Source organism: Solea solea, chromosome 20, assembly GCF_958295425.1.
Source record: "Solea solea chromosome 20, fSolSol10.1, whole genome shotgun sequence".
NCBI classification, from domain to species: domain Eukaryota; kingdom Metazoa; phylum Chordata; class Actinopteri; order Pleuronectiformes; family Soleidae; genus Solea; species Solea solea.
Window position 1 is genome coordinate 17,083,126 of NC_081153.1, and position 14,451 is coordinate 17,097,576.

Sequence of the window (14,451 nt, forward strand, 5' to 3'; positions counted from 1 at the left end):
TGTGGATCACAGATGAAAGCTGTTCTCACAAGAGGTAAGGCAGTTTAACTTATAGAGCATTTAGCATACACAAAGACAGATTTAAGGAGCTGCACAGAATACATTTTAAAAAAAGAACCTCAGATTTTGTTTGATTCATTGAGTTTTGTAAACGAGTGTGAGCGTGTTCATGACCAAACCAATTAAATATGAATGTCAGGACTAACTGGAACACTCTCAACGTCTTTGAGACACTTCATATTCTCATTGTTGGATGTTTCTGGTTTTTAGTTGATATAAATGTAGTATAGTCACAAATGTGTGAACCATGTTTTATGTCAACATTAAATCTTACATGTGTCTTACATCATATTCATACTTAACCATGTCAATATTGAGCCTAAATTTGGACTTTTCACTGATAAGAAACACTGTGGGAAGTTGTTCAGCTGCAGTTGCGGTGTATTTTAGGCTGTGAGAAAGAAAAAAAAACAGATAAAGTTTTTATTTGAAATAATTTTTCACTTTATTTTTATTACATTATTTCATTATTATTTGTATTGTTTTTACATCCTCTTACCGATTCCTTGATTTGATACAGGAAGACCCAGATACATTCTATAGAGCAACCCATGATGTATCAGAGAAGTGACCAGAGGAATGACCTCTCGCACACAAACACACCCCTCTACCTGCACCCCAGTGTGATAACAGAGAGCTCAGCTCCCAGTTCAACACACTCACTCTGTCATTTAGTCTCTGACCCTTGTTCTCCCTCTTTCTCTCTTGTCCGTCTCTCTCTGTCCATCATCACCAGGCACCCGGACCAGACTGAGGACAAACACCTCCAGGTTTTTCAGGTATGAACCAAAGCAGGTGAGAGCTGCACATAAACAAATCAGCAGGTTTAAAACAGAACCAGCAGATGGTTTGGTTCTGGTCTGGGATTAGAAAGTGCTGATCCTGCCATTGTATTAGCCTGGGCGTGTGAGCAGATGTCAGCCTCAGCCTGCGTTAGAAACGAAAATGTTTCCACTGTCTGTTTTTCCCCAAAAGGTCAGTGGTGTTAACGTCAAAGTCAAGATAACAAGAGTAGAAGACTATACGCAATATGTTAACTTGAATTACAAAAGTACAAATCATTCTTTTTTTTGTTAGTTTATTAGTTTTACAATGATTTCTCAGGTCAATGTTAAAATCTCTTTTGTTTGTTAGCAACATTTAAACAGATGTTGTGACCTTTGACCCATTTGAATGATACATTTTGTGTTTACATATTTTATTTTGTCAGCACTTTAATTTGTAAAGGTTTGCCTTTAATTAAAAACAATTCATGTGAAATAATGGCAAATAAAATCAATTAAAACATATGTAATTCCCCCAAGCAAAATTGCTCCATTAGCTGCAGAACATAGCTCATCAAGACAGGGTCAACGAACAAATTAACAAAGGACCTGTAATTCCCAGAATAAAAAAGATGGTGATTACACCTGCCCCAAAAAGAGCTTTGCACCCACTCTGAAACAGATAAAAAGTAAAGAATGCATTAAAGTGTATGTATGGACCTGACATTAAAGCCTGAAACCCAAAATAATGTAAAAACAAGAAATTAGAAACTAGCAAACAAATTTGCTGAGTGTGCAAAGAAATTCTGAATAAAGTTATAAGGTGGATATTTGCTGTGCTGCTCTTGGTTGTAAGATTATTAATAGATGTTTACAGTAATTTAATTATATTTTTCTTATCTGTCATCAGAACTGAGAAATCGACATGAGAAACATCAGAGATCAGAGATGCCTGGTGAAAAAGCAGGGAATGCTCAAGGAGCTGATTTTCCTGCTGGGGTGAGAATTTCACAGATGACTCGACACGAAATCCTGCCAAACTGATTCCCAGAGTATTTAATACTTCCACTGAAGGAAAAAAAACACCCACATCAACAAATACACACAATGAAGAGTGGGAAACACAAACATTCAAATATTTTGAGCTTAAAATATACAGAACACATTCATTTAAAAACATGAGAAATCCAAAAATATTCAACATAATACATAAGAGATAACTATAATTGCCAGTAAATAAGTGCTGCCAGTTTTATTTTCTCGGACAGAGACTATTGTTACCATTTAACATGGTATCAGTGAAATTTAAAGGTACAGTGTGTGGGATTTAGCAACATCTGCTGCTTAAGTTAAGTTACACGTTGCAACTGAACATCTCTCACCGTACTCCCTCTGAACATGTAGGAGAACCTATGGTACTGCTTCTGATGTAAATATAAAGCGCTCATTCAATAGTAATGAAAACAGCAATTCATAAATGCAGGTGATTGCGCAACAAAATAATATTAGTATCATTATTTTATGTCTCATTTCTGCCAAATTTTACCTACATTTAACACAGACCTTTAAGACCAAATACAAAGCCAGCATCTCTATAATTTCAGAATGATCGGGATGAGTTACGGTGCCATTCAGAGACCTGATTATGATGATACACCCAACCCAGCATTCCTAAACCCATCCTGGATGGCCAGTATCTCTGATGATCAGCTGCTGTCTGAGGTCACCATGCCTGGGACCCACAACGCCATGGCCCTGTATGGCGGCGTGTACGCTGAGTGTCAGACCTGGAGCCTGGCCCTGCAGCTCCAGGCAGGTGTCCGCTTTCTGGACGTCCGTGTACGTCATGTGAACGGGAACCTCACCATCCATCATGGGGTGTCATACCAGCGGGCACACTTTGGCCAAGTGCTGAAGGGTGTTGCTGACTTCCTGCGAGAGTATCCCAGTGAGACTGTGCTGATGCGTGTGAAGGAGGAGTTCAGTGAGACGAATAACATCTATGGCGCCGTGGTTGATTTCATCCACCGCTACACTCACTGGGACCTGCTGTGGCACAGCCGGCTTGTACCAACCATGAAAGAGGCCAGAGGGAAACTCATTATCCTGCAGAACTTTTCTGGGCCAGATTTGGGGATGCGCTATGGATCCCTGGACATTGCAGATGACTGGAAGGTAAGGTGTTTAAATACAGTATTTTGGTGTTTTTTGTTGTTATTATTCTGGAAATAATTTAACAATATTTGTATGCTGCATCCATTTTCCATCTGAAAATAGGCTTTGTCAGGCAATACTTTCAGAGCTGACTGAGGGAGCATATGTGAGTATATACCAGCAGTGCAGGGCAGGATTTATCTCATAAAACTGCTGAAAGACCATGTTTTGCTTATAGTATCCAAACATATAGTTATATACTGTATTGTTACGTATTATATCACCAGTTTATTGCTAACACGCAGTTCTACTGTAAAATCTTGTGGGTGGCAACTGGTAGGGATGTCACCCTTAATAATCTGAACTACTGTTTTGAAACCTCCAATTTGGCCAGCAGCATTTTTTTAGGGGGAGGGTTGCAACTAAAAATTCACAAATATAACCTGCCGCCATGCTTGTCCTGGACGATACCAGCTGTCACACTGGTATGTATTTGTCTCTAAATGGAAACATGGTTTTCAAAATTAAAGTCATGTTCAATTGAAGAAGACCTAAACTAGAGACTGAGACATTAATTCCCCAGAAAAATCTTTGCTCTCAGAATCAAGTAAGTAGGCAGATTTTTCTATAGACTTCCATTCAATTGAGTACTATTTGCAATGGCTATTCAATATATTTTCACTTCCTGTTTGGTTCAGGAGGAAACCAGAAAACTTCAATTCAATGTTTGCCATTCCAAATAGGTTTCTACACTTGGGCACTTGGAGGAGAAGTGGCGGAGTGTCTATGAACATCTGGAGGCTGCGCCTGGAGGGAACATGGCTCAGATCTTTCTCACCTACAGCAGTGGAGCTGGTGTGTTTGCACACCCCAGAGCCGTCGCTCAGCCCATCAACGCACAACTGTACGACTACCTGAGGGCCAAGACAGACCTGAACCAGCGCCTTGGGATCATATGCATGGACTTTCCTGCTGCTCCCATTATTCAAATGATCATAGACTTCCAGCTGAGAGATAGGGATAGACCTTTAATCCAGTTCTGAACAGGGGAAGTTTGAAAAATACAGTTTCTTCACTGAGAAAGAAGATCAACAATAATGTCTGAGTAACCGTACTAGTCCGCTATAACTCTTGTGATTTAAATTCAAATAACATTTGTTATAGTTTTATCAACCAAAGATACTGGAGAAAAAATGAATGTCAAAGCAAAATAGACGTGGCAACGTGATGAATCTGTGCAGTAATAAACTGCTGTGAAAACCAATCAAGTGAATTATAATTCTTGTCCAGCATTAGTCAGGTAGATTTGAAGCTGTGTTGTGGCGCTCCTACAGTGACATGTGTTGGTATTTCCATCCTTTTCTGTCTTACTGGTGGCTAAGAGGAACATGAATGTGTCAGACTTTGCAACACAAACTCACTTCAACTGTCATACTGCTCTTGTCACTACGATTTCCTCAGATTGAGCCGCATTAAAGCAGAAATCTAATTTCACTTTTAAGTAATTGTTAAGTATTTCTCTAAAGCTCCAGTGTGGAACCTCTATCGCCCCCCCTGTGGACTTCTGAGTATTATCAAAAACAGTGCAGTCGTTATGACCCCCCACTCATATCCACTCTCATACATAGAGTAGAGACCGAGAGAGAAGCAGTGCTGTCTCCTGTTCTACATATCTGTCTTTTAACGTAGCGTTTGTCTGCATCAGACTGCATCAAAGACACTTAATGGGAACAGCTGTGATTGACACACGCAGTCAGGCAGAATTGTGAAGTTTTTGTAGGCGCTTCTTGGTGTTGAGAGAATCATGTGCTGCTGATAGGTTTAATCAGCAAGTGCTGTGAAGGAGGACATGAGGACAGTTGGTGTAACAGAAGAGGACATAAGGGATAGGGCAAGATGGTGGCAGATGGTCTAAGGTGGCGACCCCTAAAGGGAGAAGCCGAAAGAAGAAGAAGTTTGAGTGTAGCAGACATTTGTTTATATTTAAAAGTTACCCTCTACAACTTTAAAAAACATATTTGTATTAGTTAACACTCCTCAAGTGCAACAGCAGATGTGAACAGTGATATAAATCCTATAGTGTGGCACCAGATGAAGAAGAAGCTCTGCACATTGTGATAAAATGTTCTTAAGTAACCTCACTTGAGTCAATGCAGACTGTGACAAACAAATAAATAACAAATATGAATAAGAATGAAATAATAATAAGTGGTTTTAGTGTGCAGGTGCTGGACAGAAAACACCAGACGACATAGTTTGTGATAAAAATGCTCCCTATGTATTTACTGCCACAATGACGAGATCTGAGCCACGATGTTTAATGAACTGCAAAATGAAAATGTTCATAATATATCAGTTTGGAGTGATATCATATTCATATGTTGTGGCTCAACACACCCTTTGCATGCATATTGCTTTTACCACACCACAGTAAACTGATGTTTATCACCATTTCCTCTCAGAGGGTTTTGCGAAACAGTTGAGACACTTATATCATTGTGTCTTCACATCCTGCAAAGTGATTACTTCGGCAACAAGCGGTAGTGTTCCTCATTTAGAGAACCCTTGAAGAAGAAAAAGGTACAGTAAAACACTTGTGCTGCTGCTCAGCTTGTTGATATTTTATGATGTATGCCTCCTCTTTCTCTGCAGTAGATATGGAACCATCTCCGCAAGAGGAATTCACACCTCCAGTTGCTGTGGCTTTTGCAGCACTTGGTTAGAACATTGTTGTCAGTCACATTCATACTTTTTCTCTTTTATGTTTTTATGTTTTTACTGTTGGCTCTCTCCCTCTTTCTTAGCTGTGTTGGTCATTATGTGTTGGATGGTGATGATTGCTGCCATTGGACTGGGTATGTTTGAAATTGTTGTTATTTTTGGCATTAAGAAGTATGATTTTGGTCCAAATTTGAGTATCTCACTCCGCACTGCTGCATCTTAGGGGCCATGCATCTGAGCTATTGTCCAGTACAACCCAACATCCCCATCTTCCTGATAGTGTTCGGAGCAGCCAGCCTCCTCACTCTTTGTTTCACCTCCACCAAACGCACCTGGAAAGATGGCGCTGTCTTCATGCTGTGGTCGACATTCACAACCTTGTTACACCTCTTCTGTTTCTGCTGGTTCATTGCAGGTGGGAGAAAATCCGACATCAGACAGATGTTTCAGTTTCAATTTTAACTGTTAAAATGATCAGACAAAGTTTTAGTTTTCAGTGTGGTCAAATGGTCAAAATAAAAACCCTTGAAAACTTGTTTTGAAATCATAAATTATCTTGTTGCTAGAGGAGATGATATTACATAATTTCCTCTGATAGCTAGCACAGGTGCCATCATTAAAAAGTTTGGTAAGATAAAGGTTCTCAATGTCTTAGATGAGTTAATTTCAGAATTGAGTTGTTTAAAGGGAAAAGTTTCATGTTTTTTAACCGTAGTTGTAAGAGGTACTTGCACACAGTAAGTAACGCTTGTTCTCACTGTAACCATAGGACAAGAGGATTTTCAAATCCGACTTGGTTTTAAAAACTTTAGAGACCAGATACAACGAACTTTGCAACCAATTTTCAATATTTTAATCCTGAGAAAGCCCAGACTAGACGATGCAGTCAAGGCACAGGCCCACCCACTTGGTGTTAAATCAAATGATTTCAGGGAGGAGATTCCAGGGATTTGGGATCTCACAGAAACTCGCATGCTTTAACCTAACTTCAGAATATAAACAGACATGTCAGCATCGTCAGTTAATAGCTGTTGTGTGTGTGATGTTTTGTGCTGAGAAATGCAAAAAAACTGTATTAAGTCTAAGAGATATGCTCACACCCGCAATCGCTGTTTCGTCGTAAAGATGTAAATATCTAACTGATTTATACTTATGATCTGAAACCAGGAAGACTCTGATGCGTCTGCTGCATCAGAGTCTGTTAATCCCTCACACTACAGGATAATTTGGCCAGATAATCTGTTCAAACCAGCCTAAAATCGGAAGACACCCACGATACAAATTTATGTCTCCAGTCAGAAAAGGTGGTCTAAGGGTCTCGAGTGTGTTAGTCCGATTTTAAAAATCTGGTTTAAGTCTCACTAACACAATAAATGATAGTTTTTTTCTAATATTATGTAAACGTACTGACTGTTGTTTATGTGCCAATACTTCTACAACCATACAACCAAACCTGAACTATCCCTTTAATATGTGCTGTCTGTCTCCCGTAGGCTCCGTCTGGGTGTACTCTGTATACCCCCCCAGCTACACACCAGGAGAAGATCAGTACTGTCACAAGATAACCTTCCAGTTTGCCTTTGCTGTTATTACCTTCACGTGGGTCTTTCTGTGTCTTATAATTGTCTCTAGCTGCTGTGTCGCTGTACTGATGTGCTGTACAACCATAAGAGCAAGTCGGCACCTCATACCCAACCGTAATTCTTCCTATGGTGCAACAAGTAATTCTGCAGAACCTGTCGCTGGTGATGTGTGATTTAAATCGTGGTCTGTGATCTTTCAGTGGATTTTAAAGGAGTGGAACTTGTCACTATTTATCACTGTGGTGATATTGATTCTGCTGTTGACGGTTACTTTTATGTCCGGTAGTAGATAAGTAGAACACGGCAGCTCTTAAAACTGCTCAAAGAAAGACACAAGTGTAGCGGCTTGACTGAACACTAGCTTCTCAACACATTTGAACCAGTAAAAGATAAAATGTGCAACAGTGAAAGCAAATATTCATCTAGTATTGAGAGGAATTCTACACAGATATTAGTATTCTTTGTATTTTTATTGCAGTTTAGTAATGTGTGAGATGTATCAAGTATTCTCTGGTCTTTACCACCAGTAATGTGCAGTAATGAGATGAACACAGCTTGAATAAAGAAATACTAGCTTAAATGTTTGTCTTAGTCTTTTGTTTTAATAGTGAGCAACTGCAAAACAATACTTAGCAGAAACAGTTTCAACCACAAATGTTTTAATTTTGAGTGGCTTTAAACCTGATAGTCTTTTGGTCTCTGTTGTCTTGTCCACAGTAACTAGTTATAAATGTGTATCAAACACTGGGTTCTTCTTAGTTCTTCTGGTCCACCTGAGTTCTCTCTGTGCTTTTTGAATCGGTTGTAGGGCGTTAACTTCAGAGAAATCTGGGTCCAGGTGTTTTCCATTCCCATATGACAATCACAGTGAGTCAGACATGTTCCCAACAACAGGACAATGTCCAGAACTTCCAGGATCACTGTGAATTAGGGCTGTTGGAACGAATTTCGGGAGTCGAATATAATTAGAATATTAAAAATAATAAGGAATGAAATTCGAATGGAAAATTGACAGCCCTACTATTAATTATTGTAAGCTTTGGATTTCATGCTACGTTTTCACGTGGGCTTTTGAAACAACAATCTTTTACAAAAGATCTTTTTGTTTTGTCTTTTAGTTCTGCCTCTTTTTTTAAAAAAAAGAATTTACTGTCATGCATGTACTAATTGTCACGTGTCTAACCATTTCTTCTTTTGGATAATCCACATTTTGAGCAACTAAATGGTTTCTCCTCTGTGTGATCTTTTTTCATGTACCCTCAGAGTTTGCTTATGTGTAAAGCTTTTACCACACTCGGAGCAACTAAATGGTTTTTCTCCCGTATGAATTCTGACGTGTGCTTTCAGCAAGCGCCTAAAACGATATCTCTTACCACATGCAACACAACTAAACGGTTTCTCCTCTGTATGACTTTTTTCATGTTCCTTAAGTTGGGACCTATCTTTAAATCTTTTGCTACACTCGGAGCAACTAAACGGCTTTTCTCCTGTATGAATTCTCACGTGTGACTTCAGCACATACTTAAAGAGGAAGCTCTTACCACACACAATGCAACTAAATGGTTTCTCTCCTGTATGACTTTTTTCATGCACCTTCAATTGAGAACTTTGTTTAAATTTTTTACCACACTTGGAGCAACTAAATGGTTTCTCTCCTGTGTGTGTTCTCATGTGTCTCTGCATATCTCCTATTCCACTGAATCTCTTCGTACACACTGTGCAACTATAGGGTTTCTCTCCTGTATGAGTTCTCATGTGTATCTTCAGAGGTGTTTTGGAAATAAATCCATGACCACACTCACAACAGATGTATGGTTTCTCTCCCGTATGAATTAGCATGTGTGTTTGCATGTCTTCCTTTCGGCTGAATCTTTTGCCGCACTGTGAGCAACTAAAGCGTTTCTCTCCCGTGTGAGTTCTCATGTGTCTGTACAGGTTGCCATTTTGGGTAAATCCTTTACCACACTCGTCACATTTGTAGGGTCTCTCGCCTGTATGAACTAACATATGTCTTAGCAGTTGTATCTCCCAGTTAAATCTTTTATCACACTCAAGGCAACTCAATGGTTTCTTGTGATTTTTTGCATTTAAACCAGTCGGCTGGTAACTGTTCTCATTCCAATCCTCCTCTTTGACTTCAGTTTTAAATGCAACAGATTCAGAAGCATGGCCTAAACGTCTTTCACAGTCCTTTCTGTTCTTCTTAGTGCGACTTTGATGAAGCTGTGAAGATTCAGGCTCCTCTTCATCATCTTCATTCTTCACAGTGACAGGATTGAATGGAAACTTTATGACATCAGCGTCCTCCAAACCTTGAAGCTTATCTTCCTCCTGATTGGTCCACAGTTCTTCCTGTTCCTCTTTAATACAGAGGTACTCCAGGTTTTCACAGGAGCTCCTCTCCTGCTGCTCATGGGGGACGTCTTGTTTACTCACCAACAGTTGCTGATCACCTGTGGGAGAGAGGAGACAGACTATAGTAGTATGGTTTATGTTTTTTGTCAAATCATTTATTTGTCGTTTATTCCGCAGATGAAACAACAAAGGCCAAACAAACTCCTTCAGATGTCGCTTTATTTTGTTTTGTTTACATGCAACGGGAACTCCGGTTGCCGCAGTCAGAAATTCATCTCACACGCACCTTCAAATCATGGGCATTCATTTGCATAATCAAATGATGGCTCATATTCCCTTTTCAATGCTTGCATTTAAGCACGTCTCACATTATCGCACACGGTTTACATTTGATCACAACGTACTTTTGTATTTGTTGTAGGGATTGAATATTTCAATAAAGTTATTTAAAAAAACGTAGCAACAGCTAGCATCTATAGCTGCCAAAGCCGTAGTCGGTTTCGGTCAGTTACACAAAGATGGATAAGAGGGAGAGAGTTAAATACTGACCTGTGTCTTCGGGCTTCAGTCCAGTATTGAGCATCTTACTCCGACCACAGATGTTCCGTTTTGACCGCTTCAAACTGTCTTCGCAACCAGCCATGTTTTCACAAAGCACCACTGTGAGGTCGCTTCCGGTACAGGGGAAACTCACAGGACACGCCCCAAACACTGTGACGTCAGACTGTTTTTTGTTTTTTTAAAACAAACTTTATTTCCGGACCCGGAACTCGAACACGGATTATAAAAATGCTTTGAAAAACAAATAAAAAATATATATTATATTTATTATATATTATGTGTATATATATATATATATAAATATATAAATATTCATATATAAAACTAATATAATAACAACAACATATAATAACAACAGAAAAAAGATCATTTACCGAGTAAAACATACAGTGAAACAAAAGAAACCCTTTTCTTCTTCAGCCGTTGACATCCAGCTTTTGGTGCATTAGAGGAAAAATCCTGCTGAACAACCTTGTCTGACAGTAACTCAAGTTTGTGTTACTTTATAAACTACTCATTCTCCTGCACCATAGTCTATAGAGAATGTGTTTGTGTGACTTAGGTAAATCTGAATTAAGTATTTTAAAGTATCAAAATAACAGTTGACTTCACTAATGGAGAGAGCAGTAGATCAGAATCTCCTGTGTGATACATAAGTGAGAAAGAATAACACAAACTTCATTTAAAAAATGGCTGTTTAATGGCAAGATAATGCAAAGGACATTCATGATATAGCATACCATTAAACTGGGAGAGAGTTTATTGGGTGAGTATTTATGTGTCTACAACATGTTTATTCTGGTTTCACAGCTGCCAGTCATTTTTATTTCACTTTTTTTTATTTCAAAGATCCAAATTTTATGATTCATACATTTTCACTTTTAGATATCAATTTGTTTTTTAATAACTCAACCCCATGTAGTGTATCCAGCACAGAGTGGTTTGATGTTTTGGAAACACTGACTTTACTCAGAGGTCTATTTCACAACAGCAGAATTAAGGAATACAGAGAAAGCCAGACTTGATGTAGTCACATCAGTCCATTCTGGTTCTATACATTTCAAGTAGAAGTACAAGTAGAGCAAGCCAGGTTAGAACAAGCCGGGCTTAATTATTTCAGATGCACTTTTTTCACCACAGTTTTTTTGTGTTATAGCACAAGCTACATTTTTGACGCTGTAATGTATTTTAAAAAAACATAGCTCACTGATCTCCTTTAAATCATCCTCCATGCCATTTTGGTCTCAGTACCTGGTTGTAAATATCAGTTAGAAACAGAGTTCCAATCTGGGTCTGGTCCTCTTCCCTCTCTGTTCTACTAAATTTCTTTTCAGACATGAACAATGGAAATTTGGCTGCAGACATATTGAAAATGGCTTGCTGGGAATAATCCATGGCTTTTCCTTCTGTGTTCTCACGTGGACATTTGGAAAAAAAGAATACATATACATATTTTCTCTTCAGTATGACTCACCTGTTCATCCTCTCAGCTAAATCTTTCACCACATTTAGTTTCTCTTCTGTATGAATTTTTTCATGTGCTCTCAGACAGTTCTTTTGTATAAAGCTTTTTCCACACTCAGAACAACTAAATGGCTTATCTCCTGTATGAATTCTTAAGTGTGACTTCAGCATGTACTTAAAGAAAAATCTCTTACCACATTCAATGCAACTAAATGGTTTGTCTCCCGTATGAAATTTCTCATGCACCTTCAGTTGTGCACTTTGCTTGAATCTTTTACCACACTCAGAGCAGCGGAACGGTTTCTCACCCGTGTGAAGTCTCATATGTCTTTGCATATCTCCTATTCGATTGAACCTTTTACTACACACCGAGCAACTATATGGTTTCTCCCCTGTGTGCGTTCTCATGTGTATCTTCAGAAGGTTACTGTAGTTAAACCCTTGACCACACTCGTAACACATGAACGGTTTCTCATCTGTATGAATTAACATATGTCTCTGCACGTCTTCCTTTCGGCCAAATCTTTTGCCGCACTGTGAGCAACTAAAGGGCTTCTCTCCAGTGTGAGTTCTCGTATGTCTCTCTAAGTTGTTCTTCTGGGTGAATCGTTTACCACATTCAGCACATTTAAACGGTTTCTCTCCAGTATGAACTACCATGTGTCTCAGCAGTTCTCCTTTCAGGTTAAATCTATTGCCACATTCAGAGCAACTAAATGGTTTCTCTCCAGTGTGATTCGTGACATGTCTCTTCAGAGTTTCCTTGCTGCTAAATTTTTTGCCACATGCAACACAATGAAATGGTTTCTCTCCTGTATGAGTCCTCTCATGTAACTTCAGATAAGCCTTTTGGCTGAACGTTTTACCACATACTGAGCAGCTGGGTTTCTCTCTTGTGTGAATTAACATGTGTCTGGTGAGTTGGAAATTGAAGCCAAATCTCTTATCACACTCAGAGCAACTAAATGGTTTCTTCTCGTTTGTACATGCCGTACCATTGACAGCAGGTAGGGGGTTCTTTTTCGTGTTTAAACCAGACTGAGGCTCACTTTTCTCCTTCCAATTACCCTCTTTGACTTCAGTTTTAACTGCAGACAATTCAGAAGCATGGCCTTCATTAAGAGGTCCTAAATGTCCATCTGGACATGAGTTCCTGGCTGATGCTGGTCCTTGATGAAGGTGTGAAGATTCAGGCTCCTCTTCATCATCTTCATTCTTCACAGTGACAGGACTGAATGTGAACTCAATAATATCACTGTCCTCCAGACATTGAAACAGTGCCTCCTCCTGATTGGTGCACAGTTCTTCCTGTTCCTCTTTAATGTGGGTGGACTCCAGGTCTTCACCAGAGCTCCACTTCTGCTGCTGCACAGGAACCTCTTCTTTACTCACTGACAGCTGTCGGTTGCCTACGGATGAGAGTAGAGAAACTTTAAAGACCTAGATGTTTGTCTGTTTTTTTTTTTTTTAAAGATCTAGCTGTAGTGACATAGTCTGCTTCTTACATTTCGCTGACGGGGCTCTGCACGTGTGTGTTCATCTGGCAGCTGTGTAATTTCTATTCCACTCTTTTATTTGAAATTCATAAAGTTTATAGTGGTCATAAAACGAGGAGTATCTTTCTTTTTCATTGGTTGGATGATGTTTTTATTTTTGTCTTTTCTTTAACCCATTTTAATGTGAGACAGGGAAGGGAGACCTAAAATATGTGAGACCATGGAATAAGTGTAAAACAAGTTTTTGGTTGAAGTGGCAGATTGAATAGATAAGCCTGGTCTAAGTATTAAATGCATGTTAGCCTGGTCTCCATGGCAACGTGTGCCACTGCTTCCATTAAATTGAGACATAACTAATCCAAGATAACTGGAAAATCACGGCTCAATCCGCGTTTTGTGAAACAGCGTTCATGTATGTTATATTGTGCATTTCCACAGAGGAAACAGTATGTGGTAGGACTGTTGACTGTTTAAGCCCCGCCCCTGCAGGCTACGGCTGATCTAGTTGCCGCAGTTAGAGGATGAAACCCGTCTCGAATGTAATGGCATTCGTTGAATTAGTATATACCTCCGTTTATGTTTCAGTGTGTGTCTGTAAAAAAAATGTTCCGCATAGGTTATGTTTGTTTACTTAGTTCAAATATAGTTATTTTTATAACACGTATAGATCGATATGAAGATATATAGAGAGAGACACTGACCGGTGCCTGTAGACTTCAGTCCAGAATCGAACAGCCTTCTCTGGACACAGATCTTCCGCTGCACTTTGTCCTCGTACTCCGCCATGTTTCGTTCCCCATCTCAGGCCACGCCCCCATAGACCTTAACGTCATACATTAAAAAAAAGAAGAAAAAACGTTATTACAAGATGTTAACGTGTGAACATTGAAACTCAAGTGACTCGAATCAGAGTAGAAAAGATGTAAACCAACTAGAATAAAACCAGGGGAAAGATGCGATGTCCTTGCAATGCAATATGCATTTAACATTTAAATGCAACCTTTTATTTTGTTGATGTTTTTTATGTTTACACGTGTGCTACAGTGTAAAGTGTTACATATATGTGTTTGGTACACAAGTGTATTTGAAGGAAATGTAAAAGTAGTAGTAAAAAACTAAACGAGGAAAAAGTAATCTAAAAAAGATGCGAAAGTAAAATCAAGATAAAACATTTTTCTAAAATCTTCTTTAACTAACTTATCTCCAAATACAAAAAACGGACAACAAACTTTGAAACAAATCGTTGTATGATAGTGAAATTTAATTTTCTATAAACTGCTTCCAACGTGATTA

At 38.9% G+C, this 14,451-nt stretch overlaps 3 protein-coding genes across 3 annotated transcripts; 2 read left to right on the forward strand and 1 right to left on the reverse strand.

Moving 5' to 3' along the window:
- Window positions 1–742: 742 nt before the first annotated feature.
- LOC131447622 (1-phosphatidylinositol phosphodiesterase-like) lies at window positions 743–4,242 on the forward strand. Its single transcript, XM_058619520.1, has 4 exons — window positions 743–839; window positions 1,735–1,823; window positions 2,429–2,999; window positions 3,722–4,242. Exons 2-4 carry the CDS (start codon window positions 1,750–1,752, stop codon window positions 4,019–4,021), a joined length of 945 nt encoding a protein of 314 aa, XP_058475503.1. The 5' UTR covers window positions 743–839; window positions 1,735–1,749; the 3' UTR covers window positions 4,022–4,242.
- Window positions 4,243–5,634: 1,392 nt separating this feature from the next.
- LOC131447189 (transmembrane protein 272-like) lies at window positions 5,635–7,862 on the forward strand. Its single transcript, XM_058618740.1, has 4 exons — window positions 5,635–5,696; window positions 5,783–5,833; window positions 5,923–6,114; window positions 7,193–7,862. The coding sequence occupies exons 1-4, from the start codon at window positions 5,636–5,638 to the stop codon at window positions 7,453–7,455; spliced, it is 567 nt and encodes a 188-aa protein (XP_058474723.1). The 5' UTR covers window position 5,635; the 3' UTR covers window positions 7,456–7,862.
- A 3,013-nt stretch (window positions 7,863–10,875) lies between these two features.
- Window positions 10,876–14,135, reverse strand: LOC131447186 (zinc finger protein OZF-like). The gene is made up of 2 exons (XM_058618737.1): window positions 13,860–14,135; window positions 10,876–13,071 (listed from the first exon to the last, which is right to left on the reverse strand). Exons 1-2 carry the CDS (start codon window positions 13,942–13,944, stop codon window positions 11,669–11,671), a joined length of 1,488 nt encoding a protein of 495 aa, XP_058474720.1. The 5' UTR covers window positions 13,945–14,135; the 3' UTR covers window positions 10,876–11,668.
- Between the last annotated feature and the right edge of the window lie 316 nt (window positions 14,136–14,451).

Bases quoted from the DNA above. Each gene is read 5' to 3' on its own strand.
- LOC131447622 (XM_058619520.1), top strand. From the start codon at position 1,750: ATGAGAAACATCAGAGATCAGAGATGCCTGGTGAAAAAGCAGGGAATG. The intron at 1,824-2,428 runs GTGAGAATTTCA...CTATAATTTCAG, and splicing joins GAGCTGATTTTCCTGCTGGG to AATGATCGGGATGAGTTACG. The intron at 3,000-3,721 runs GTAAGGTGTTTA...CATTCCAAATAG, and splicing joins ACATTGCAGATGACTGGAAG to GTTTCTACACTTGGGCACTT.
- LOC131447189 (XM_058618740.1), top strand. From the start codon at position 5,636: ATGGAACCATCTCCGCAAGAGGAATTCACACCTCCAGTTGCTGTGGCT. The intron at 5,834-5,922 runs GTATGTTTGAAA...GCTGCATCTTAG, and splicing joins GATTGCTGCCATTGGACTGG to GGGCCATGCATCTGAGCTAT. The intron at 6,115-7,192 runs GTGGGAGAAAAT...TGTCTCCCGTAG, and splicing joins TTTCTGCTGGTTCATTGCAG to GCTCCGTCTGGGTGTACTCT.
- LOC131447186 (XM_058618737.1), bottom strand. From the start codon at position 13,944: ATGGCGGAGTACGAGGACAAAGTGCAGCGGAAGATCTGTGTCCAGAGA. The intron at 13,072-13,859 runs GTCAGTGTCTCT...TCTCATCCGTAG, and splicing joins ACTGAAGTCTACAGGCACCG to GCAACCGACAGCTGTCAGTG.